This window comes from Pristis pectinata, chromosome 8 (assembly GCF_009764475.1).
Source record: "Pristis pectinata isolate sPriPec2 chromosome 8, sPriPec2.1.pri, whole genome shotgun sequence".
NCBI classification, from domain to species: Eukaryota; Metazoa; Chordata; class Chondrichthyes; order Rhinopristiformes; family Pristidae; genus Pristis; species Pristis pectinata.
Window position 1 is genome coordinate 51581642 of NC_067412.1, and position 24155 is coordinate 51605796.

At 39.5% G+C, this 24155-nt stretch overlaps 1 protein-coding gene across 2 annotated transcripts in view; it reads left to right on the forward strand.

The window, feature by feature from the left end:
- wdr44 (WD repeat domain 44) overlaps positions 1-24155 on the forward strand; it is a 67139-nt gene that overhangs the window by 25187 nt on the left and 17797 nt on the right. For both annotated transcript variants that reach the window (XM_052021595.1, XM_052021596.1), the window contains exons 5-11: positions 1397-1527; positions 6645-6749; positions 10909-11045; positions 11681-11764; positions 15865-15971; positions 16709-16860; positions 21217-21355. In XM_052021595.1, the coding sequence (XP_051877555.1) occupies positions 1397-1527; positions 6645-6749; positions 10909-11045; positions 11681-11764; positions 15865-15971; positions 16709-16860; positions 21217-21355 (855 nt within the window). The remainder of the gene's footprint in view (positions 1-1396; positions 1528-6644; positions 6750-10908; positions 11046-11680; positions 11765-15864; positions 15972-16708; positions 16861-21216; positions 21356-24155) is intronic.

The following is a 24155-nucleotide window of genomic DNA, read 5'->3' on the forward strand; positions in this document are numbered from 1 at the left end:
TGAGCTGTACATGAGATGGTGCATGGAAGTTATTGTAAATGGCAACTTCATGTCCACGATAATCCTTTGAAAGACAAGTCTTAATTAGTTGCAAGGCAGAGGTATTAAGAAGTTTTTTTGTCTCTTTTTCTGCTAGAGTCTGCAATTTTCTGTGGTATATGTGGTTACATTAGGCTTAATCCTCCCAGATACTTCTGTTTCCCATTGTTGTCATCTGTACTCAGAATTTTCCACAGAGCACTGGGTATGACAGTATAATGCTTACAGTCTTTGGAACCTTCTCAAAACTGACCAAACCAAATTTCTCTTAAGAACCAAGACAACCAAAAAAAACAAATTACTAGGTAAACAAATGGGGATAAAGATCACAATTCCACTAACGCACAAATCACAAACTTAGTCAGTTTTTGATTCAATACTTACTTGCACGTGGCAACCATTGGTAAGTGGATTTTCTCTTGGAGTACACAGTTCATTGGTGGTCAATGCTGCTTTTAACTGTTTTAAAAGCAGGAAACCTTTTTGTAGGAAGTCATGTAGTTTTAGGGAAATTGTTCCAGATTCAAATGCAGCAAATGCAGTTACACTGTTCATGTGGACAGACTTGGTATATATTAATTAAAGGCTAATCAAATGCAGGTCAGGTGATTGTTAAGGTTCAGTGATTATTTTTCGCAATATGACAAACTCAAAACAGTTTTTGTCCTTGACAAAGCAAGCCAGACTTTCCATTGACACTGAGGCTGCACTTGAATGAAATTTTACAAGCTGACTAATTCCCACCATTCATGTTAACAAACTAATGCATATTGAATCTGACTTTGGATGACTGAATAACTTGCTGTTTGTAAAACACAAGGATGTTTGTAAATGTCATGTGGAATTGCCAGTAAGTTTTTAGAATAAATGATAATTCGTATAAAGATTAGAAGGTTAAGTTTTCACTTCATCCTTAATGGTATGACACTGATTCATGATATTCAGGATTAGTAATGTAATGTTCTGAACACATGGATTTATAATCCACAATGTTCAGTAATGATCTTTCAACTTTAATTACCGTCCAATGCTGGATTCCATTTTGGACATGGCAAAGTTTAGATTTCAGCCAACTACTTTTCATCTGAAATGTTATTTTTTCAGTTTGGCTTCTTTTGACATACAGATTTCTAAACTTTTTTGGAAGTGGAACACTTGTTAGACTTGTATATTTGCAGTGATTTCACAGATCTTGCTAAGTAATTCAGTATTTTTCTTACTGAACTATAATGTGTCATATTCCATTGAAACTGAGGCATTGAGTTTGATTGCTGCATAAATAATTAAATGCTGATTTGATTGACACAAGAAATTAGAAAGAAAATTTCAAGTTGTTAAATGGTATTTTTTTATGTAGGTCCTACAGATCCTGAGGCATCTATCGGACTTGTAAGTCCCAATACAGCTGTAGAGAATCTAACCAAAGAACTGCAACATTCTTTAGATCTTGCAAGTGCAACTAGTGGGGACAAAGTTGTTACTGCACAAGTAAGTAGAAAACTGTTCCAGTTTGTTGAAATAGTTTGGTAAGTCAGAGTGTTAAGTATCCATTTTTGGTTTAGGCTTATGAGGCCTACTACTGGTACATGAATTTAGACTTGTGAATGTGGTGCAACTTGCATGCTGATACTGTTTAGAGGTACAAAAGCACATCTATTGTTAGTTTTGTATTTTCAGTTTTGATAACTAACTTGAGACTTCTCTGTCCACACTAAGCATTGGAAATTTTTTTGTCCCATGATCTTCACACAAAAAAAAATCATCTTTTAATGTGATTCCTTCAATACTTGAAGGTGGTCCTGATATTTGTAACTGATTAACTCTGATCCAGTAAATTGAATTATTTTGAAATTGTTCAGTGAATCTTCTCTTGTAATCACTTTGTAATGTCAGAATGTTACATATATGAAATGGAAAGAATTTCTCATTGTCCCAGGTCAAATTTTCATATGTTGGCCTATGCTTCTTTAATTAGTCAATTTGATTGTTAGTGATTAGCCCACATGACTGTAAACCTAAAGATGTTTAAACACCCTATGTTTAGTTTAGGCTAAATTTCACTTTTATAAGTTAGTGGTTGTAAGTCTAGGTGAAGGTGCTTTTAAAGGGGCCAACCTGTAAACAAAGTCTAAGATTGAGTAGGGATTCCCTAGTTCAATGAGTAGCACCAGTAGCTGGGAATCTAGGGCCTGAAGTTTATTATTGATCAACTAGCACTGCTGACAATTGACTTCACTTTTGAAGTGGGTCTTGAGTTTTCTGTTTCTTTTCAAAGCAAGTTTGGAAACTCTAATTAGATTATTAGTCACAAGACTGTAGGGATCAAATAGGTCAGAATAAACATAATAGATAAGAACTCAAATTGACTAAGCCCTGAAATATTCATTATCAATAGCTTAAGTAAAATAAGAGAGCTATATATCCAAAATAAACAGAAAATTCTGGACACCAGTAGATCAGGCAACATTCATGAAGCATGAAATGTGGGTGGGTGTCAAAATGGGGAAGAGGTTGAAGATAAAGCAAATATTTACAATAGGGAAAGAGGGGAGAAAGGACTAAAATGGATTGAGTATGCATGGGAGTTGGTGGAAAAACTGGTGAGGTTAAATATAAGAAGGGATGATTTGTGAGAAGTGGGTGAGAATGGGTCAAAGTGGGCCAACCGAGGTAAAATGGAGAGCAATGAATATCGTCTGAAATTGTTGAACAATTTTGAGCCCAAAGGACTTTAAAGATGAGATGCTATTCTTCAAGCTTCAAGCATCAAGCTTCATTGGAATAGTGTAGGAGGCAGAAAAATCACAAAGTGGGGTGGATAATTGAATTGGTAGCCAACTGGAAGCTACAGATCATACTTGCAGATTTGAACTGACCTATTTTGCAAAGCTGCTAGTCTGTGCTTGTCTTAGTTTAAAGCAAATTAGATTGTCAAGCATCAGTATAATGTACTAAATGGAAATTAGTTCCTGTAAATTTAGTTTTACCTGGAAAGTGAATTTGAGTCCCAGGGTGTTGGACAGGCAAGAAATAAAAGAGCTGGTGTGGCATCTCCTTCACTTGCACAGTGAAGGATCTGTAGGATGGAAAGAATTTGTTGGTGGTACTAGAAGAGTGCACTAGTTTTGTGGATTGTGTTGTCCATTCAACATGCTGAGGGGAGGACATATGATCTGGTGGTGGTCCGTCTCTGAAGGTCTGGGAAGTAGAGCTGTGGTGCAGGAAATAGAAGGGATAAAGACTTTGACAAAAGCATCAGCTAAGCTGGATGATAGGTAAAAGGAAGATGTACTGGAAGCACTGGTGTGGAAAGTGACGTTGTCAGAACAGCTGTGATGTAGAATAAGAAACTGGGCCAGTGGAATCGAGCCTCTGAACCAAGTGTGCTGTGAACAAGTCACTATATCTGTGGGAGGTAATTGGTTTACGATCAGTGTCCCAGTTTGCTGATGTAATGTAGACTATGAAAATATGAGGATTCATTGGCCAACACAGTGGAAGATGTTGATACATTAGCATGGTAGCATGTATGGTACAGCAGTGGTTACTACTTGAATAATTAGGGGCCTGGGTTAACGATCTAGGGACATGAGTGCATATCCCACTGTCATCAATGTATCGGAAAAAGAGTTGAGGGAGTGGGCTGAAGCAAAGACTGTTCCACGTATCCCACAAAAAGACGGGCATAACTAGGGCTCATGCAAGTGCCTATAGCTACACCTTTTAATCTGGAGGAAGTGAATGGAATTGAAGAAGTTGTTCAATGTGAACAAGATTATCCTGGCATTGTTCTAGCCTGTTCTTGCCCCCACGCCCCTCCCACACTCTACCCTGTGCCCTTCTGAATATGCAGCGCTCCATTCATTAAGAACTAACCCTGATACTGTCTTCAAACCCACTGACAAGGGTGGTGCTGCTGGGTCTGGTGAACCATGCCAGAGGCCATATGTCCGCTCTTAAACACCACCTCGTATCTCCCTTTGGATCATGACCTCACTATCGAGCATCAGGCTATTGTCACCCAGATGGTCATGAACCTCATTTTCATAGTAGATCTTCCCTCCACAGCTTCCAACCTTCTAGTATCCCAGTCCTGCACAGCCTGCTACCTCCTGCCCACAATCCACAAGCAGGACTGCCATGGAAGACCCATTCTTTCAGCTTGTTTTTCCTGTCAAACTTATTTCTTCCTACTTCGACTCTCTCCTTTCTTCTCTGGTCTAATCCCTTCCACTTGTATCTGTGACACCTCTGATACCCTCCTCCATTTTGACAGTTCCCAATTCCCAGTTTCCAATAGACTTGTCTTTACCCTGGACGTACAATCTATTTACACCTCCAGGCCACATCAGGATGGTCTGAGGTCTTGCAGGAGACAGGCTAGCTACCAATATCCATTACAAGCTTGCATGTATCCTTTATAAGCCACCAACTCCCACAGCTGCCTCAATTATTCTTCATCCCACCCTGCCTCCTGTAAGGACCATTCCATTCTTCCAGTTCCTCCACTTCCATTGTATTTTCTCTGATGGCAAGACTTTCTGAACAGGTGCCTCTGAAATGTCAGTTTTCTTCCTGAACCACGGCTCCTCCTCTACCATTTGTTAACAAAGCCTTTGACCACATCTCATCCATTTTCTGCACCTCTGCTCTCATCCCCTCCCCTCCAGGATGGAACAAGGATAGAGATCCCCTTGCCTCACCAGCCTCCATATTCAACAGATTCTTTGCAGTTTCTGCCCCCTCCAAAGAAAAGGTGTCACCAACCACATCTTCCCCTCTCCTCCCCTTTCACTATTTCACAGGGACTGTTCCTTTCATGACTCCCTGGTCCACTCTTGTGTTCCCACCTACCACTCCCCTATTTGGAGCACTTTCCCATGCAACCACAGGCAATACAATACCATCCAGGGACCCAAATAGTGTTTCCAGGTAAAGCAGTGATTCACTTCACTTCCAATCCAGTGCACTGCATTCAGTGTTCAGTGTGGTCTCCTCCATACTGGAGAAACCAAGCGCAGGTTAGGTGATCGCTGTGCTTTCAGTTTGCGGGAGTGACACTGAGTTTCCCATTGCTTGAGACTTTAATTTCCCATCCCACTCCCACTAGATTCAATTAGTCTGTGGCCTCCTGTACTGCCACGGTGAGGCCCAATGCAAGCTCAAGGAACAGCAGCTCATCTGTCTGGGCACGTTGCAGGCTTCTGGACTTGATATTAAATTCTACAAATTTAGCTAACCTGTTTTCGATCTGCATCAGTCATCCATCTGTAATATTTGTTTAGCTTGTTCTTTTTTCCTTTTTTCTCTCTCTGGGAATGGAGGACATGCCCAGCCTGACATGCTGGGCTTGTCGTCCTTTGTGTTTCACACCTCCCAAATGCTTTTGTCTTAGTTCTTCTGTCTATGTTCTCGCCCTCTAACTGCTCCCATTCACTCATTGACCTGATAACCTTGTTTAGAATTTATCCCCATAGTCACCCTGATTTTATCCTGTCGGGCATTGCCCCTCCACCACCTTTGTAAGCTTCTTTTATCTCCTTCCCAGTTCTGACCTGAAATATTAGCTGTTTCTTTTCCTACCAATGTGGCCTGACCTGAGTATTTCCAGCATTTTGTTTCTACCTTAAGTCACCATGGACTGGAAATAGTTTGCTGAACGTTTCATTGCTCGGTCAGAATCTTGGAAACATACTAAGTGCTATTGTTGGAGGAGCTTCTTCACATGGATCATAGTGGTTCAGAATGTGGTACCTTACCAACTTATGGGAAGCTCTTGATGAGCCTTAAATGTGCCCTTTGCTGGGGCACCCATCGTCCATGAATGAAAACCAAGTCCTGGCTTTCACCTTGTAAGTGATGGAAAGACTTTGGAGAGTCAGTGCTGATTAATTTAACAGACCACTCAGCCCTCTGCTGCTCTTGCCACAGTATTTGTATCCAGTCCAATTAAATTTCTGGTGATTGATGCTAAGACTATTGGTGCAGGATTAACCTGTGGTCATGCAGTCAAACGTCAAGCAAAGGTAGTTAAAAAGATGATCATTGCCCAGCAGTTGTGTGGCGTTAATGTTACTTGCCACATAACAGGTCAAGCCCAAGTTTTGCAGAGTCTCACTAGAAACAAGTTTGGACTGTTGAAGTTGCAAAGGGAACACAACGGCAAACATTCTCGCTTATAAACATGGGGAGATCTCACTAAGTGGTTTCAAATTCTTACTGCTGAGTATGCTCTTCACTACTTGCTAGTTCATAAAATTTAATTTTCTATATTTTTACCAAAGTGGGGTTAATCTTTTATAATCATGTATATCATTTTGTGCTCTGCATTGTCTGGAATGTGTTCTTGAAATATGCAGAACCTTGCTTACAAACATTAAAGAGAAATGAACCAAATATTTTTTTTCTTAACTTAAAAAAAATGGATCCTATGCATTGCAGACCATTGGCTCAACAACCTTTTCATAACTATTGAATTATTTTGTCAGTTGGATGAAAACTAAATGTAATGCCCCAAATATTGAGTTTAAATATGTTAAACTATAGTTTACCTGATAGCTACCTTTTCATTTGATGAGGAAGCTTTTTTAAAATTCAATTTGCAGGAAAATGGAAAAGGGACTGGAGAGTTGACATCGGGTGTTCCTGAAACTGAAGAGATGGGACCTCAAAGACCAAGGTCAAACTCGGGGCGAGAACTTACAGATGAGGTGAAGTATCTCATATTTTGTCTAGCAGAATAGAAAGAAGTCCTGTTTAAGATGTGACATATTTTGTAGAAATGCAAATTGATATGAAATGACTAACCATACAATTTTGAATTAAATTTGGGGCTGTTACAGTCACATTTCCAGATAAGATATTATGCAGCATAGTGTTCAATGAGTTTTTAAGGACTGATTTTTTGAAACCTGTTCATATTCTGTCATCGATATATACAGATTGTGTTGAGCAAAAGTTCTGTTAGTGGCCATCTGTATAAAAGCTGTATGGATTTACAATTGAAACTTAAGTTTTCATAATTTCCAAGAGGGAAATTTTTGCCCTGTAGGACTCTTTTCCTGATATAGAAAAAAATAAAACTAATTCTCTTAATTGGCCATTTTCCATAGATATTCCTGGCTGGCTTCACCAATTATCCAATACCTGAACCATCAGTCATTAATCTTGTTTGAAATTAAAAGACAACTGTTTACATTTTCAACCCTGTACAACATTACAACAAGGCTTAAAGCTGCTTAACTTTACATCCTCTGATATACTCCCCAACAGCCAGAAGAAGCCAGTCCTGGTCAAACATGCTAAAGGCAATTCAGACAAACAATGGCATGGAAAACTTTCATTTTCATGTTTAATTTTCTTCCTCCTATTTCACAAAGGGCATTTCGTTGCTCTAAAGTATGCCACACCATGTACCTGTGTACATTGTTGTAACAAAAATTCATCTGAATAAAAACATGTAGTCCCGAAATTTCTTCCTCTTGATGAAACTGCAAAATAACAAAAATGAATTGCTAATGAAATGTTTGTTATATTTTTATATATTGTACAATACTGAGAACATGTGAAGATATGATTTCATCATTGTTGGAAAAACTGAGTTTATGAAGGTCCTATTTACTTGAAGCAGCATCTGACTCTTGGAGCGATCACGACATCAGACAAAAGAACAACATTGCTTGTACCCTTCTAAGAATACAAAATGATCCTGTCACACGTCTCTGAATGCTCCTTTGATAAGATTGGCTTATTTTTCTTTTGTTCTGATTTCCTGTGGGTGGAAAAAGTAATTAGAAATAGCTTGACGGCATAGTTTTTATAGTGAGGTTTCAATTTTCCTTCATGCAGCCATACCAGAAACTGATCAGGAATACTAAGTGGAGAAAGACCTTGTAAGATATGTCGTGTGTTTTTGGTCCATTATCAATAATTAGTCCTTTAATGGCACTCTTTGAGGATTGTTTCATGTGTCCAGCTGCTGGTTGTGTTGCAGCAATGCTTTGATACATTTACAGAAGGTGGTTTTTGGAAAGCTGAAATCTCTAAGATTGCCTGCTGGATCTTTCATGAATAGTTTGAGATATTGGAAATACTGTATTTTAGAGAGTGAATAAGTGAAATACTGAAACATAGTGGTAGAAGTGCCGGCTGATGAAATTATGAAGTTTACTTGATGTGCTTGAATTGGAATAGCGAACACTGGCATGATTCTTCTCAACTGAGAACTGATGAATGTGTGCTAAGAGATAACAGGCTGTGTGTTTCAGATGGAAATGTACATGATTACAGGCAGTCCCTGAGTTACGGATGCTCGACTTGTGGGCACCTAGACATACGAGCAAACTCCCATAATATTAAATTTAAAAAGTCTGACATATGTACACATGCTCGATCCTACGAGCGGCAGAACTAATTTCCCTTTTTCTCTCCACCTTTAGTCATTTTTCTTATCAGTCTTATGTGTTTCTGATGCTATGTGTTACAATACTGTGGAGGTATGGCTACTATATCAAGTGATTTTTGTGTATTTTCTGACTTGTGGACAAAATTGACTTAAGGACGTCTGTAAAAACAACCTGTTCATTACCCAGGAGTGGCCTGTAAACAGATAAAGCTAAGTAAGCTGCTGGATTGCCAGGCAAGTAATTTGTCTAAACAATGCAGAGTCTGAGAGAAGAGCTTGCAGTGTATGCTGGCAATGGCAGATAGACCAAAGCAAATGCGTTGTTGTACCATACCATAACCCCCTCAAATGAAACGAGAGGATGCATTAGAATCATTATGAGCACTTGTCAAGTCACCTAGATATCGAATAGTTGATTATTAACAGTGATCAATGAGCATGGCAAATTGTCTGATACTTAATAGAACCAAGATTATTTGCAGGTTGCAGTTTGGTAGATTTGAAGGGCATGTTCATTGGATTAATTGTAAAATCTCTGAATCCAACTGTAGAAAATGGCTCCAAAGTGTGACAAAGTTAACTTGAAGTGTTTACAGATATGCAAAACTCTGGGGTTATCCAAACTGAGACAATAGTTGGATGTGCACTGAAGCCCAAGATCTGCAGAAAGTACTGCCAAGGTTAGTAGATGTTACAAGTATTGTGGGTGGCAATAAGTCACTGAAAAAGAAAATGACATATGCGGCCAGCAGTTTGTATGGTGTGGATTGGCAGTTTATTTCTATAAACAATGAATGATGAAGAGTATGTCGAGTCCATTCAGTAGATGAGATGAGCCCTGCAGAGACTGGAGCAGGGTTAGATTCAGACTACCAGTTGAAAGCAATGTATCTGGTGCCAAGCTACGTTAAAACTGGAGCACCCAGTAGATGTGCCTAAGCTAGGAAGTTAGTGCAAGGACAACCAGAGATATTTCAGCTTGACTTGGGAGCAATGTGTAATGTGCTCCCAAAGCAAACGGTTAATTTCAAGTGCAATACCTGAGATTAATGAATCATGCTGCTCATGTATATCAAAGCTACACTGAAGTCTACAAGGAGCCTCTCTCTGAACTCAAAAAAGATCGAGGGAGATAATGATTTCTTTGTAGTGGATTAGAAAGACTCTATCTATATCTGGAAGTAGTCTGGTACAAATATGGGACGTAAAGGTATACTGTGAAAGGATTGTAAATTTTGATTCCATATAGGTAATCATTTCAGCTGTAAAACTCGTAAAAGAGCATGCAGACATCTTTCACAGAACAGAAACAAGACAGTTTCCTCTAGTTTAAACAGCCACACGCCCATCAAAGCCTGTGCTATTGTCTCTCAGGGAGAAACTTGGAATCGAGTTGGAGTGACTTATTTCGGCAGAGATTGAACCCCTGGTAGATGTGCCCATTCTCTGGGTATCTAATGTAGCATTTGTTGAAAAATCAAGCAGCTAGCTGAGAATTTGCCTGGATGGAGTTAATGTAGTCATGAAAAGGAGCCACTTCTGTCTAAATAGGAGACATGTTTGTCAGACCTCAGTAAAACAACATTTTCATTGTACTTGTTGCACAAATTGGGTTCTGTCACACAGCGCTCGATGAGGATTTCTGATCTCATTTCAATATTTTATTCCATTGATATCATTGGAGAAGTGAAACATTAAGAGATGGTTTTACCCTGAAGGAAAGCTGTGGTGAGCAGATACAGGAAGCAGCAACTGAAGTCGAACAAGCAAAAATATCAGTTGAAGATAAAGGATATCTCCTTCACGGGTCACTTGGTCGCAACGAAGAAACTGCTGAACTTGACAGATGTTGCAGGAGTAGAACACTTGCTAGGCTTCGACTATTCCTGCCCCATCCGTGAGATGTGTGAACTCTTTGGGTATCTGACAAAGGAGCTGGAGTGGTGATGGTTGGTTACCCATGAGCAAACTGTCCAATGGATTGATAAGACTCGGCGGTAGAGTCTATCTTGTGATACTGAAAGGAGCTGATGTGACATAACTGGTGGCTCTGAAAAGGGTCAGAGAACAATGATCTTACAGAAAGCTTGCGAATAGTGCACGCAAACATAATATTGACAGACATGTTATGCACAAATTGGGAAGGAGCTGCACTGATCTTGGACAGGATAGGATTCTGCAAGGTACTCATTTGTTGCTGTTAAGCACCTTCATAGAGGACAAAAGTTGCAGAGAGGGCTTGTATAGATGTGGCATGCAACGTAAAGATTCAGTCTTAGTTGTCTATTACAAGCACGTCTTTGTCATAGTCGTAAGCAGGCCCTTCGGCCCACCTTTATTTCATTGGTATCACGGTCAATAAAATTGTTCTTGTGCATCAGGAAAAACTTGTTGGATTTTCTTAACAAATTTAATCCTCCTTTGGTTTGCTTGAAAGCATTCAATAAACTTTTTTTTTGCAAAAGGAAATTCTAGCAAGTGTGATGGTGAAAAATCTGGATACAGGGGAAGAGATCCCTCTCAATATGGCTGAGGAGAAACTTCCTAAAGGTCTTAACCCATTGACATTACATATTATGCGTCGGACAAAGGAGTATGTAAGGTATGCAGCCACTGCTAAAAGCATCATTCCCTTCCCTCCATCGTCCCCAAAAAAATCCATCCTATGCTACTGATGGTACTAGTTCACTTTGGAAACTTACACTGAATCCTATTAAAATTTGTGAGCATTCTTGTCATGTTGGCTACTGATCTATAGCTGTAGTATCTAACTGCAAAAGTTTAATTGTAAAAATATTGAACAAAAAACACTAGTGTTAATAGGAGATGTATAACATTGTTCATTCTTACAAAAAAGAAACATTTCTTTAGTCATAAAATGACTCTAAATTCACCAAACTTAATGAAAAAGGCATTTTTTCATTAATGTAAATGAAGAGGCAGTAGGAGTGGAAGTAGGTTTCACTGCATTACACTTGAATGCTCTGTTGGTTAAAATTAACAAAACAAGTATAAGGTACTCATAATTGTCTCAGGTGCAATTTAATAACTATCTGGATGTAATTGCCTTTGTCAATTTTTCTTGTACTTGAGTAAACTGTGATGCCTGAAATTTATCAGAAATGTTTAAAGAGCCTAGCATAAGTATGAAAGTGGTTTGATTTTAAGTAGTTTAGACTAATTCATAAAATATCTGTTAACAAGTACATTTTAATCAGAATGATTTTGCAATTGTAGCAATGATGCTGCACAGTCAGATGATGAAGAGAAGATCCAACCTGCTCAGACTGAGCAAGATGGCCATAAAATCAAACAGAAAACGTAAGTATTTTTCCTATAATATTTGTCGTTTTTAATTGTAATGGGGAATATTTGGCAATATTTTTAAAACAGGTGCTCTTATTTATATTTAGTATTCTGATGTATAAATCAGAGCATACCTATAACTTCCCTATGTTTGCATTTTAGCATGTTTCGTAATGACTTCTACAGTATGTGACATCCTGGCAACTGACAACTGTTGAAATGGTGAAGCATGATATAAGTGTCTTGTATTCTCTTGACCCATGGAACAAAATAGAACATAATTTGGCAAGGCATGATATATATGGTACAATGCAAGAACTTTCATCTACCATTGTTCTTCATTGTGGATATAAAGGCTGAGAATCAATAAATTGCAGTACATTGAAATGGTAATGGCAGGGTTATTTAGGCATGCAAATGGAAGGGTCTCTGAGGCGTGTACTGTATGTTTCATTCAAATGCTCCTTTGTTGGTATAGGAGGAATCAAGTGTTACATACCAGCAGCAATAGAAACACAATGAGAATCTATTTATTAATGACTACTTGTAATAATAGAGAAGAAAAAATGTTAGATATCAGGCATTGACCAAAATAAACCAAAGTGTGTGTGTGTGTGGCTAGTTCCCAAACCCCAAGTCTAGGAATGATTCTCAAAGTTCAGTTCTATCAGTCACGAAGCAAGACGATGAACAAAAGCTTCTGAAAACCATGTTAGAACATAGAGAGGATGTTGAGAAAAGGAGTTTATGAATTCCACAAGTTTCACGATGGAACCAATACGACACCCCAATCGAGGAAGATCTGTTGCTTTTAGTCAGAAATATATGCCACCCCGAGGGCACTTGATACATGGCCGCCCACAGATATACCTGATTCCTGGTACAGGTTAACTACCAAGTGGACTCCACAGATTTCTCCAAAAATCCATGTATGGATTGTAAAATAACAGTCACAACCGATTGTGCTTCGCTCATAGATGCAGAAGCTGGCCGTCAGTGTTACCAACTCTCACGTCTCTCTCTTCTTTCCTGTTAGTGTCTGCAGTTGCCAGTACTTCAATGAATCGGCCTTCAGACACTTGCATCATTCCAGTTATAGAAGCTTTTTGCTCCCACTCGCAGCAGTCAGACAAAGCCCCACACACTACCATTCAGGTGCCTTGAAGGGACACTCACCAAGTAGTAATCTAGCTCGTAACACAAGCCATACTACTTGAGGCAATTTTTTCCTGGTCTACACCAGTCGATCAGGCGTGTCATGAATTAAGAAATCATTACAGACACCTGAGGGAATGACTTCAAACTGGTCTGAAGCCACTCCACAGCTGCCCAACCCTTGATGCTTTCACTTATGGTGCTTACGTTCATCCATTAGTCTTGGTTTAGATGGCTCCAGTGCAAAGCTCTGGCTGGTTTGAACTCTCACTGGCACCACTAGAAGTGTCCAAGTAAATTTTACCATAATTTATTGGTGTGAACTCCAAAGGAGCTTGACCAAGCTAGACAGTTTTGTTCATTGTAGTAAAATACTATATTTTAATAGAATAAACATATCAACATTTATAATATTTGAATAGAACTACTGCATCCTGGACCCCTCTCGGTGCATTGGGGCAGACATGGTAGTGTAGTGGTTAGCGTAATGCTTTACAGAGCCAGCGACCTGGGTTCAATTCTGGCTACTGTCTGTAAGGAGTTTGTACGTTCTCCCCGTGTCTGTGTGGGGTTCCTCCGGGTTCTCTGGTTTCCTCCCACATTCCAAAGACGTACAGGTTAGGAAGTTGTGGGCATGCTACGTTGGCCTCAGAAGTGTGGCGACACTTGCAGGCTGCTCCCAGAATACTCTACGCAAAAGATGCATTTCACTGTGTGTTTTGATGTACATGTGACTTGTATCTTGTCTTTATACAGCTGCTTCATTATTGATGCTACAGGATTTTGGTGCCCATTAAAATACAGTGGCAATGTAACTCAGCATGGATGTAACCAATTTCTCAAGTTGGTGCCTTTTTATTCAAGATGTGCACTACCACTAAGGCTGGCATTTTTGGCTACCCCTAGTTTTTAATTTTGACAGATGTGGGCCTTGTTGGCAAGGGCGGTTTTTACAACTCATCCCTAATTGCTCTTGGGCTGAATGGCTTCATTGGCCATTTTACAAGGCAGTTTAAAAAGTCAATTAAATCACTCTGCTTGGAGTTGCAGCAAGCCAGACTGGGTAAGGAAGGCAGATTATATTCCCTAAAGACATTAGTGAACTAGAAGAAATTTTCCGACCGTCTGGTAGTTACATGATCGTCATTACTTTCTCTAACCTTCTGCATTATGTGATTTAAATTCCCTGACTGTCTTGGAGGGAATTAATGTTTGGGGTAGTGAGCAGGATACTAATTAAGCAGACTGCTTTGTCCTCGATAGGATTGGTTTTGTGTAGTTGGGGCCTATACTCAACCAAGCAAGCGGAGAGTAATTCGACATACTTCTGACTTGTGCCTTGTGGACAGGATAAGATTGAATGCTCCACATCTACTGGAGTATCCTTTCTTCCTAACCATTTCAGATTTAGCTTGTTATTTCTCCTCTGCTCGGTTAGTTTTATCCAATTGTTCATTAAGATCTCCTTAAGTTACTGTCTAATGTTAAAGACATTAACTGTATTTTGCCATCTGTGGTGGGGAATAAAAGGCACTCACTTCTCACTTCAAAACCTCGCACAGATCCAGTGATCTCTGTGGATCTAGATGTTCGCTTTGCAAATTGCAGTTTTGGTGTGTTCCTGTTTTAGAGAACATCTGGTATCTAGCCACAGTGCTGTCAAGCAGTCTGAGCAACTTGGCACATTAAAAATATTTAAAACTACATCGTTAAAATCCATTGAATTTGGCAATATTTATAATGAAAGTATAACTAGCAGTTTTTGGGTAAGTGAAGTTGTTAATTGACAATTAAGCTTATTAAAAGCTCATTCACAGCTGATGCAAAATGCACTATATCATGTTTAGTTTTGTTTTACAGAGCGTAATTCTCTGAAATTTTTGTCAGTTCATTGATCTTTGAAGATCATGGTGGAGAAATTTGCAAGACACCACTCTCTGCGGAGGAGCAGAGATTCAGTTCCAGATTTCCACATCCTAGCTATGCATTTGAATACCTTGACAGTGTGATGACAAATTCTGACAGTTTTCCTGTTACTTAAACACAAAATTTGGGCTATATGTTACAAAAATTATTGGATTCTAATATATTTAACTCTTGCATTATTGAAATATAGTAGGGTAATACAGCGTAAACACAATTTGAGGAGGTCCATTTGAAATAAATTACCTTAGACCAGATGGATCAAATAACCTTTTTGTGGTATAATTGTCTATTAAAATGTGGAGAGCTGATTTTGGCACACTTGATTTAGTCTGGCATTGAGCAGTTGATTATTTAACTGGGGTGTGCCTGCATATCCAATCCCATTAACCTGATCTAAGACCTATAACCATTGTGTAACTGCATCCTTAAAATTTGACACTGCGTTGCAATCCTGTAATGCATCTGATCTTCTCATTGTGTTAACATTTATTTGCTTTTGGCATCTAACAAATTTTATACATTTAGGTAACTTGATATTACATTCCCATTACTTGGGATTCTGGAAGAATATGACTTGATTGAACATGTAAGCAGCAGTGAGATGCTATGGGATGGAAAGTGATGTTAAGTCATCAGAAGAGACGATATAAGATGCATGCATCCTCTCTTGCGTCTTCACCCAATACTGAACCTACATCACCGCAAGAACTAATTTGGAGAGTTTATTTTATGACTGTCTTTACAAGATGCAAGCAGAAGAGGATGCGTGCATGTTGTATCATCTCTTCTGACAATTTAAAATCACTTCCTGTTGTGTAAAGCAAATTTCACAGAACAGAATGTAAAGAATTTTAAGTTATGTTGTTGAGCCTGTCTCAAAGTGCTGCTTCTGAAAACTGTTTTTGTTTTTACAGTGTGATATGAATATTAAAATCTAGCTGCCTTAACGGCTGGTTACATTCTGGACTATAATCTGAGTATTTTAAGGAGATGTAAAATGTATATTTTTGTCTGAAACTTCATGCTTTTTTCAGTAATCAATTTAAGAAGTTTTTGGGAAAATCAGTGAAGAGAGCAAAGCATCTTGCTGAAGAGTATGGTGAAAAAGCTGTAAATAAAGTTAAGAGTGTCCGAGATGAAGGTAAGTTTGAAGAATAGATGACTTAAGTATTTTTTTGAAAAATGACATCTGATCAGAATAGTTTCTTGTGATTAATGAGTAGGCTAACTTTAGCAATTTTATTGTACTCGTAGCATAGGAAGACATACATAAATCGCCGCCTTTGGCAGACTTCCTGGAATCAAGGATGACTTGCTTCCTCTACAGTTCTGAGTTCTGAATTGTAATGAGCCAATGTGGAATCCACAGACTTTACATGGATGGAGCTTGACAGGGTGGGATAGGTTGATCTGAATATTGGATGCTCCTGCTGGCGTCCCTTGGCTACCATCCAAGATGCACTGTTTGCTGCTTCCCAGATGCATTCCTGTCAGTTGGAGGCCAGTGCGTCCTATGAGTCAGTTGCACTTTTTCCTGGGATCTTTGAATTCCTTGGAGCATTTCTTCTGGCCTTCGTGAAATCGTTTGTTGCAGAGCTCAGAATAGAGTGCATTAGCAGGTGGCCAAAGGCTGGGCTGGTGCACTGGAGCTATCATGGATTAGCCCTTGCTTGAAAGGTGGTTCCCAAGATGCAGGAATGGTTTGTAAGGGGATGTGGGAAGAACAAGGAAGTTTAAATGATGCATTTTATGCATGCTCAGTACATGGTTTCCCAAATTCAAACTGTAGTTTTGTAACATCGCCTTTTTAGAGTGGCATTTCATCATCTCTTGACTTTGAATGATTGCTGTAATATTGTCAATTACTGTTGTTTTTAGTGTTTCATATTGACCAAGATGATGCTTCTTCGAGTGATGATGAGGGTATGCCTTACACAAGACCTGTCAAGTTTAAAGCAGCGCACAGTTTCAAAGGGCCTTTTGACTTTGATCAGATTAAAATGGTCCAAGATCTAAGTGGAGAACACATGGTAAGTTCTAATTTAAGTATGCACAATGCAGGCCGCAGTATTTCCTCTGTCTCTATTTCTCAATTTTTAGTTCTTGCCTTAAGTTTTTTTTGCCAAGTGTACCATTCCACAATCAAGCAGGCAGAAACCTCCAGGTTTGTGAGAATACTGCCTTCAGTTCATGGTTAGGAATTTCATGAGTGCAGACAGATTTTGTTGATCAATTTTTTGCCTCTGTGCTGTGGCAGTTTAGTCCAGATTAGTCATTTGGATACAAAATTCCAGCTCAGTACTGCAACTAGGATATGAAAGCAAACCGCCAGTGGGTTACCTCTGTACTTTTAATACAAGTTTATTTCATTTGTATAAACTTGGATTACATGCTCTGAATGGGCATGTAAATTTCTCACTACATTCCAAATATAATGCAATATGTTTGGGTATCCTTGTATTCAAATATTTTTGATTCTGAGAGTTTGGAGTAACTTGCAAAACTTCATTAAATGTAGAACAAGTTGGAGCAGTAGTAATGGCAAGGTTTCAGAACACGGGGCATTTTTGGATTACAGTTGAGCAGCTGGAATTTACCTACCCCTGGCCATCTATCCAATGCTGTAAATGTGGTTTGTGGATGTGGAAGAGCATTCGTATTTGGATTACACTTCCATAGTTTAATTTCCTGTTTTCTGATCATCATGGAATCAATTCAGTCCTTCTGTATTTTGTTTCAGGTGATTGATTGATTGTTTTTACCATCTCCTCTTTTTATATTTGCTGACATTTCTAGTTTCTGTAAGCTTGCTAATCGTCCATGGTTTGTCTGTTGCCTTGTCATTACCATTGCAGAGATGACTCTGCATTGACTCAGGCAGAGTGAACCTGGGACCTAACAGAGAATGAAGAAAGACTTTGACCTGAGGCAGAATCTTGACCAGAGTATGGTGATACAGGGAACTCACACATTTATAATCCCTGAAGTGATTCTGCACTGACATAAAAGATTTATGATAAAATCCCTTCTGGTGAGAAATGTATCACGTTGCCAGTGTTAGTCACTGTAAAGGATGAATAATGACTCGATCTGTTTGATATATTTTGTCAGATATTACCTAATGTTGATGCACTTGTTTAATTGAGCAAAGAGACTGGTGTCAATATTAATTTTACAAGTGGCATTGACCCTTCCTGTGCCCTTGAGCTTAAATAAATGACATATTTATTCCACTGGTGTTTACTCAAAAACTAATGCTTTAAATTTAAAATTTACCAACAAATTAGAATCTTTTGTCAATTCTTGCTTGGTGGTGGTTGTGGCATTTTAGAAAATGTGTTTTCTTTACCCTTCATATTTTCCTTCTCTGCACCTGGTGTTCTTTCCTTCACAAGTAATAACAGCCCTTTGGTCAATGGATACAGTGAAACACTTAACAGTCCAGCTGGCTTTCAAGGATGTTACAGCAAGTCCCTTCACTGTCTTCGGATGATCTCTTTTCAGCAGGAATTTCCTGGAGGTGCTGTGGTTGACACATTTTTCGGTGTTCACAAGTCCTTTATGGCAATTGTTAAAAACACCCTTGAGGAAGATGAGAATTTGCTTTGTGTCATAATGATCAGGAATGCACTGTCCAGGAAAATATTGGTAGTGATTCAGCAGTAGCTTTCTAAATATGATTGGTGTATATTTGAAAAACAAATCCAATCCTAGGTGAAGAGCAGTTGAATTAAGGTAATTGGAGAGCTCCATCAAAGAACTGCACAAGTGTAGTTGATAGAATCGTAGAGCATAGAAAGCAGTTCAGTTCCTACAGTGACTGATTTGGGATGGGACTGTTTCCAATAGTTACAGTACTAAATATTATTGTAAAGCATGCTGCTGAAATAATTCATTCCATGTGATGTACAGTGAGAATCAAATATTGGTCAAGACATTGGAAATGGCATCATTGTTTTTCTTCAAAATGGACTTCGGTTTAAGGTCTCATCAGAATGATGAACTCCCTTCAGCACTGTGCTGGAGTGCTGGCCTAGATTTACGTAAGGTTGCTGGAGTGGGATGCACAACTTTCTGAAAGGACAAGGTGCTGTCTACAGACCCACAGCTGATAAAAGACTAAGAAATAGAACGAAGGCAAAGCTAATCATTTTGAATCATTTTAAAAGCTTGGTTGAATTGATACTGAACTTTCAATAGGTGAGATTTTTGGGGAGAGATGTGTGTTTGTTGGATACCCGCAGGTAAAGGACAGAAATATAGCTTGGATGTTGTCATCATGTCATGAAGCTGGCTGCCTGGGACTCGTGCAGCAGGGAGACACCTCTGTGGTTAACATTAATCATATTTGCAACCTTGAAGGTGGTCATGATTGAGATCTGAGATCCTTTGGTGTGTTCTCCACCCAGTGAGGAGGTTGTGCGTTTGTGCTGGTGTGCCTGTCTTATCAAGTTTTCAAATTTCAGCAAGGGTATGAGTTTGAGAAGTGTATTTCATGCTTGTGTCTAAAAGCATCAAGTTGTGTGTTTTGCTGATTAGTTAACAAGGAGCAATAGGATACAAGCCATATTTCTGCAGTAAGGGAGCAATCTAATTGAATTCAAATAAGACTCTTCTGCCTGAAGAATTTAAGGCCATGACTAGCAGCCAATCTCCACCGGATCTGTTCTTCATTGGAGACCTGTTTAAACTTTTAATGTGCTTTACATGGCGCACTGCAGACTTAGATACTTGCTGTTGCTCTGTATACCCCACAACAGTCCTGTGGAACTTTTCCTTGAAACTGGTATGCTGGTGTGTGTGTAACGTAAGTTTTGCTATGAATAAAACAGGCGCTGGAGAAAAATTTAACCTCCTCTCTCCCATAAACTGAATTGTAAACCTATCGAATCTGTGGATTCCAAAACTGCAAAAATTCCTGGAGAGGAGACTGGGAGAAAAGCCTAATCATCAGAAAAGTAGTGAAGATGCTGTAAATACAAAGACAGAAACCCTCGGGCAGCATTAGTGGGGAGAGACAGATGATGTTTCAGGTCAATGTGCTTTCATCAGAAATTGGAACAGTGAGATCTGTGTAAAGGTGGGGCGTGTGGAGCCTGGGGGGATTATCAGTGGTGCAGACCAAAGTTGTAAGGGTAATGATTGCTCTTTTTTGAAAAAAAACAGCAATTGGAGACAGAAGAGGAGGAAAAAAGAAATTGAAAAGAAGTTTTAGCCACAATTGTGAAGAGATAGAGAAGGGGGTCTATCTGGAATATTGCATTCAATTTTGAGTCTGGAAAATTTAATAGTCATAAAAAAAAAAATTGGGTTGCAAGTTACCCAAGCAGATCATGGGATATTCCTTCGATTTCCATTTTGCCTCTGTTACAATGGAGAATGCTGAGGACAGGTAAGTCGGAGTGGGAGTGCAAAAGAGTTAAAATGACATGCAACCAGAAGTTTGAGGTGCTCATTGTGGTTTAGAGCACAGATGTTTAGCAAAACAGTCACTTCATCCATGCTTGGTTTCACCAATGTAGAAGAGGCCACATCACGAGTACCAAGTGCAGTAGACCAGGATAGACGTTAAAATGACATGCAACTGGAAGCTCTTCCCTCCCCCATCTGGTTACTGAATTGTTAGCCACGTGGCAGATGAAGTCTAATGTGGAAAAATGTAAGATGATGCATTTTGGCTGGAGGAATGAGTGGCAAAGTAGAAGAAAGTATGTTATTCTAAAAGGGGTGTAGAGGGACCTGGCGGTCCTATCATTGAAAGTGGCAGGCAGGTTGTGAAAGTGGGTAGTCAAGCAGATGCGGTTCTGGGCCTTATGGAGACAAAGAAGTCATGTGGAATTTTTATAAAACACTGATCCTGCCTCAACCGGCGTATTGCTTAGTTCTGGTTGCCCCAGTATTGGGAGGATGTGATGGCATTAGAGAGGGTCCAGAAGAGATTTATATGAGTGGTTCCAGGGATAAAGGGCTAAGGATAGATGGAGAGGCTGTGGTATTTGCTTTAGTAAAGTGAAGGCTTAAAGGGTGATGTTATCAAAGTATACAGAATAATGAGGGTTCCGGACAGAGTAGATAGTGTGTTTTCTATTGTGGTTTTCAAGAGGAAATTGTATAAATATGTAGTGAAGAAAAAAATGGAAGATTACAGATAAAGGACAGTGTGAAGTCTGCAAACTAGAGTTATTCTAGCAGAGAGCCTGCATTGACCTGAGGGGCTAAATGACCTCCTGTGCTTTAACCATTCCCTGGATCTGTAATTATGCTGGTGACATTATCTTGAAGTTCACTCTTAGAAACCAGGCTATTCATCAACTTGTCATTCAAGAAAACGAGGTTTGATCATTATAAGTATCACAGGAAATGAAAATTCGAGTTTTTATTTCTAGGGAGCTGTGTGGACAATGAAGTTTTCACACTGTGGTCGATTACTTGCAACAGCTGGTCAAGACAAAGTTGTGCGGATATGGGTTTTAAAGAATGCTTGGGACTACTTCAACAATATGAGAATAAAATACAACACTGAAGGTAATCATCGTCGCCAAATGAGGCTATTTTGGCTATTTGTCCACATGAGTGGACTGGTGGGAATATTGCCTGGTGCACATGGGGGTGGTGGAAGGGAAGAGGTTACAGCAGGAAGGTGTTTGTGACTGAAATTTCATTTGCAGACCTTGGTTCAAGGAGACAGAAACCATCAGGGTTCTATAGTTGGTGGGACCTTTTTAATGTGGCTTCCAAGAACTTCAAATCCCTTGATACTGGAAATAATGAACTAAGGTTTACAGAATTGGGGACTGGATGGTGAAACCTGCCAATTAAATTGAATGTTAGGAAGAATAAATTGCATTTATAGAGAGCCTTGGGTGGCATATTGTCTTTTTTATGATATAGAAGGAGACTATTCTGCCCATCAGGTCTGCTGGTTCTCAGAGCAATCCCATTTCTCCCAGCACACAAAGTACTGGAGGAGCTCAGCAGGTCAGACAGCATCTATTAAAGAGAAGTGGACAGTCAATATTTCTGGTTGAGACTTCATCTGAATTGGTGAAGGACCAGATGAAGGGTCTCGACCTGAAATGTCAGCTGTCCGTTTCCCTCCATAAATGCTGCCTGACCCACTGAGTTCCTCCAGCAGATTGTTTGTTGCTCCAAATTCCAGCATCTGCAGTCTCCTGTGTCCCTATTCCTCCCAATTTGCTGTTATCCACACTCTCACAAATACCCCTTAAGTCCACCATGATCCTCTAACCTAGGGGTAGCTTACAGTAACCAATTAAACAGTCAGTCAGCACATATTTGGGATGTGTGAGGAAACTGCAGCACCCGGGGTAAACCCATGTAATGGCAGGGAGGATGTGCAGTCTCCACACAGACAGCACCAGGATTGATCTTGCATCACTGAAGTTGAGGCAGCAACATTGTCTATCATTCTGGGTGCTTCCACCCCCCCCACCCCATTGGAAGGTTCACCTGAATGGTTCCTAGGATGGTAGGTTTGGCATTTGAGGAAAAATTAAGCATTCTAAATCAATGCTCTCAACTTTAGAAGAATGGGGGGTAGAGAGAAACACATTCTTACTGGGCTTGGCAGGGTGGGTTCAGAATTGGTTTCCCCTGGCTGGGGTGTCACAGACTCAAGATAAGGGTTCAGCCATGCAGACCAGGGACGAGGAGAAATTTATTCACCCAGAGGCCAGTGAATCTTTGGAATTCTCGACCCAAGAGGTTCAATCACTTCGCATATTCAAGGGAGACATCAATAGATTTTTGGATATTGGGGCACTTGAGGGATATAGGTTTGATGCAGAAAGGTGATGCTGAAGTAAAAGATCATTGCAGAGCAGCTGTGAGAGGTTGGACAGCCTGATAGTTATATTCTTACATTATATACCTTTTTGTAAAGATCCTGGTTGGGGGAGGGGGGAGTATTCCAGGCACAGTTCGGTTTAGCAAATTAGACCCAAATTTGTATTTGGGAAAGGTCTGTTTCTTGATATTAGCTGTAAAAGGATTTGGAAGAAATTGTTGGTTTATTACTGACCATTCACTTTTTTTTAGATTGACATAGAAGTTGCTGTTGAATGAAATACCTTTGTGGTGCTTAATTTGAGGGATACTTTTTATATTGTACAGGTTTTTCTGAAGTCAGCAGCTTCACAACACAACACAAACTCTCTGCTTTCATTTCTAAGAAAATAAGAGAACAGAAATGGATGTAGATCTCAGTACTTGCACTAACATTCCCTCCATCTCAGGTCCACTTTCCCTTCTGCTCCCATGTCCTTCGTTTCCTTTAGTGTGCATAAATCCATCAGTCATACCTTCAGCGATTTGAACATCCTTAGCCCGATAGAGAAATCCAAAGAATCTCACTGCTCAAGAGATCTTTTAATCCCCACAGTCCTATGAGTTCTTCCAGCCAGAGCAAATAACCTCTCAGCATCTATTGTCAATCCCTCTCAGAATCATGTGTTTCAGTAATCACTTCTCAATCTTCTAAACTCCATGTGGATGTGACCCATTGTACTCCCTTTTCTCGTTGGACAACTGTTTACCCGGGAACCAAGCCAGTGAATCTACACTGCTCTGCCTCTGAGGCAAGTATATCTCTCCTAATCCAAGGTCAGAACTATACACGTTACTCCCGGTGTGGTCTTGCCGAAGCTTGTGCAACTGGAGCAACATTTTAGTTATTTTTGTACCCTAACCCTCCCTGCTGCCCACCACCTCTTAGAATAAAACAAGTTAAATACTGTAGATACTGCAAGTCTCATTGGAAATAAAATCAACCGATTAGGTAGAAAAAAGGTAACGTTCTTTGTCAATGACCTTTATCAAAAGCTTGTGGGAAATAGATGTGTTACATTTATTGGTTTCCCCCATACCTATCCCACTGGTTATATTTTCCAAAAAAGTAAGATTTGTTGAACACTTTTCAATAAAGCATTAATTTTTTTTTAAATAAGTATTTTGCTTTTCTAAGTACCTTGTTATTAATATAGATTGTGGCTTCTGGTATTCGGGCAACTGGTGTTAGGTTGACTGGTCTGTGTCTACCTATTTATCACTCCTTTTTTAAAAGCAGTTAGGTAATTTCAGTGACTAAAATCCCATGCAGCAGAAAAAGGAAACCTTTGCGCTGGAGTTTAGGCTGTCTGGGAGGGTATGTAAGGTTGGATCATGTTTTTAGCCATGGCTTTTGGTTAATGAGCATTTTCATCTTTGGTGATCACTTGGCATTTAGTTGGATCTTGGCAGTTGTGGAAGTGATGTGGATTCATTGAGTTATAGGTGATGTACCAAAAGATTTATGGATTTATGATCT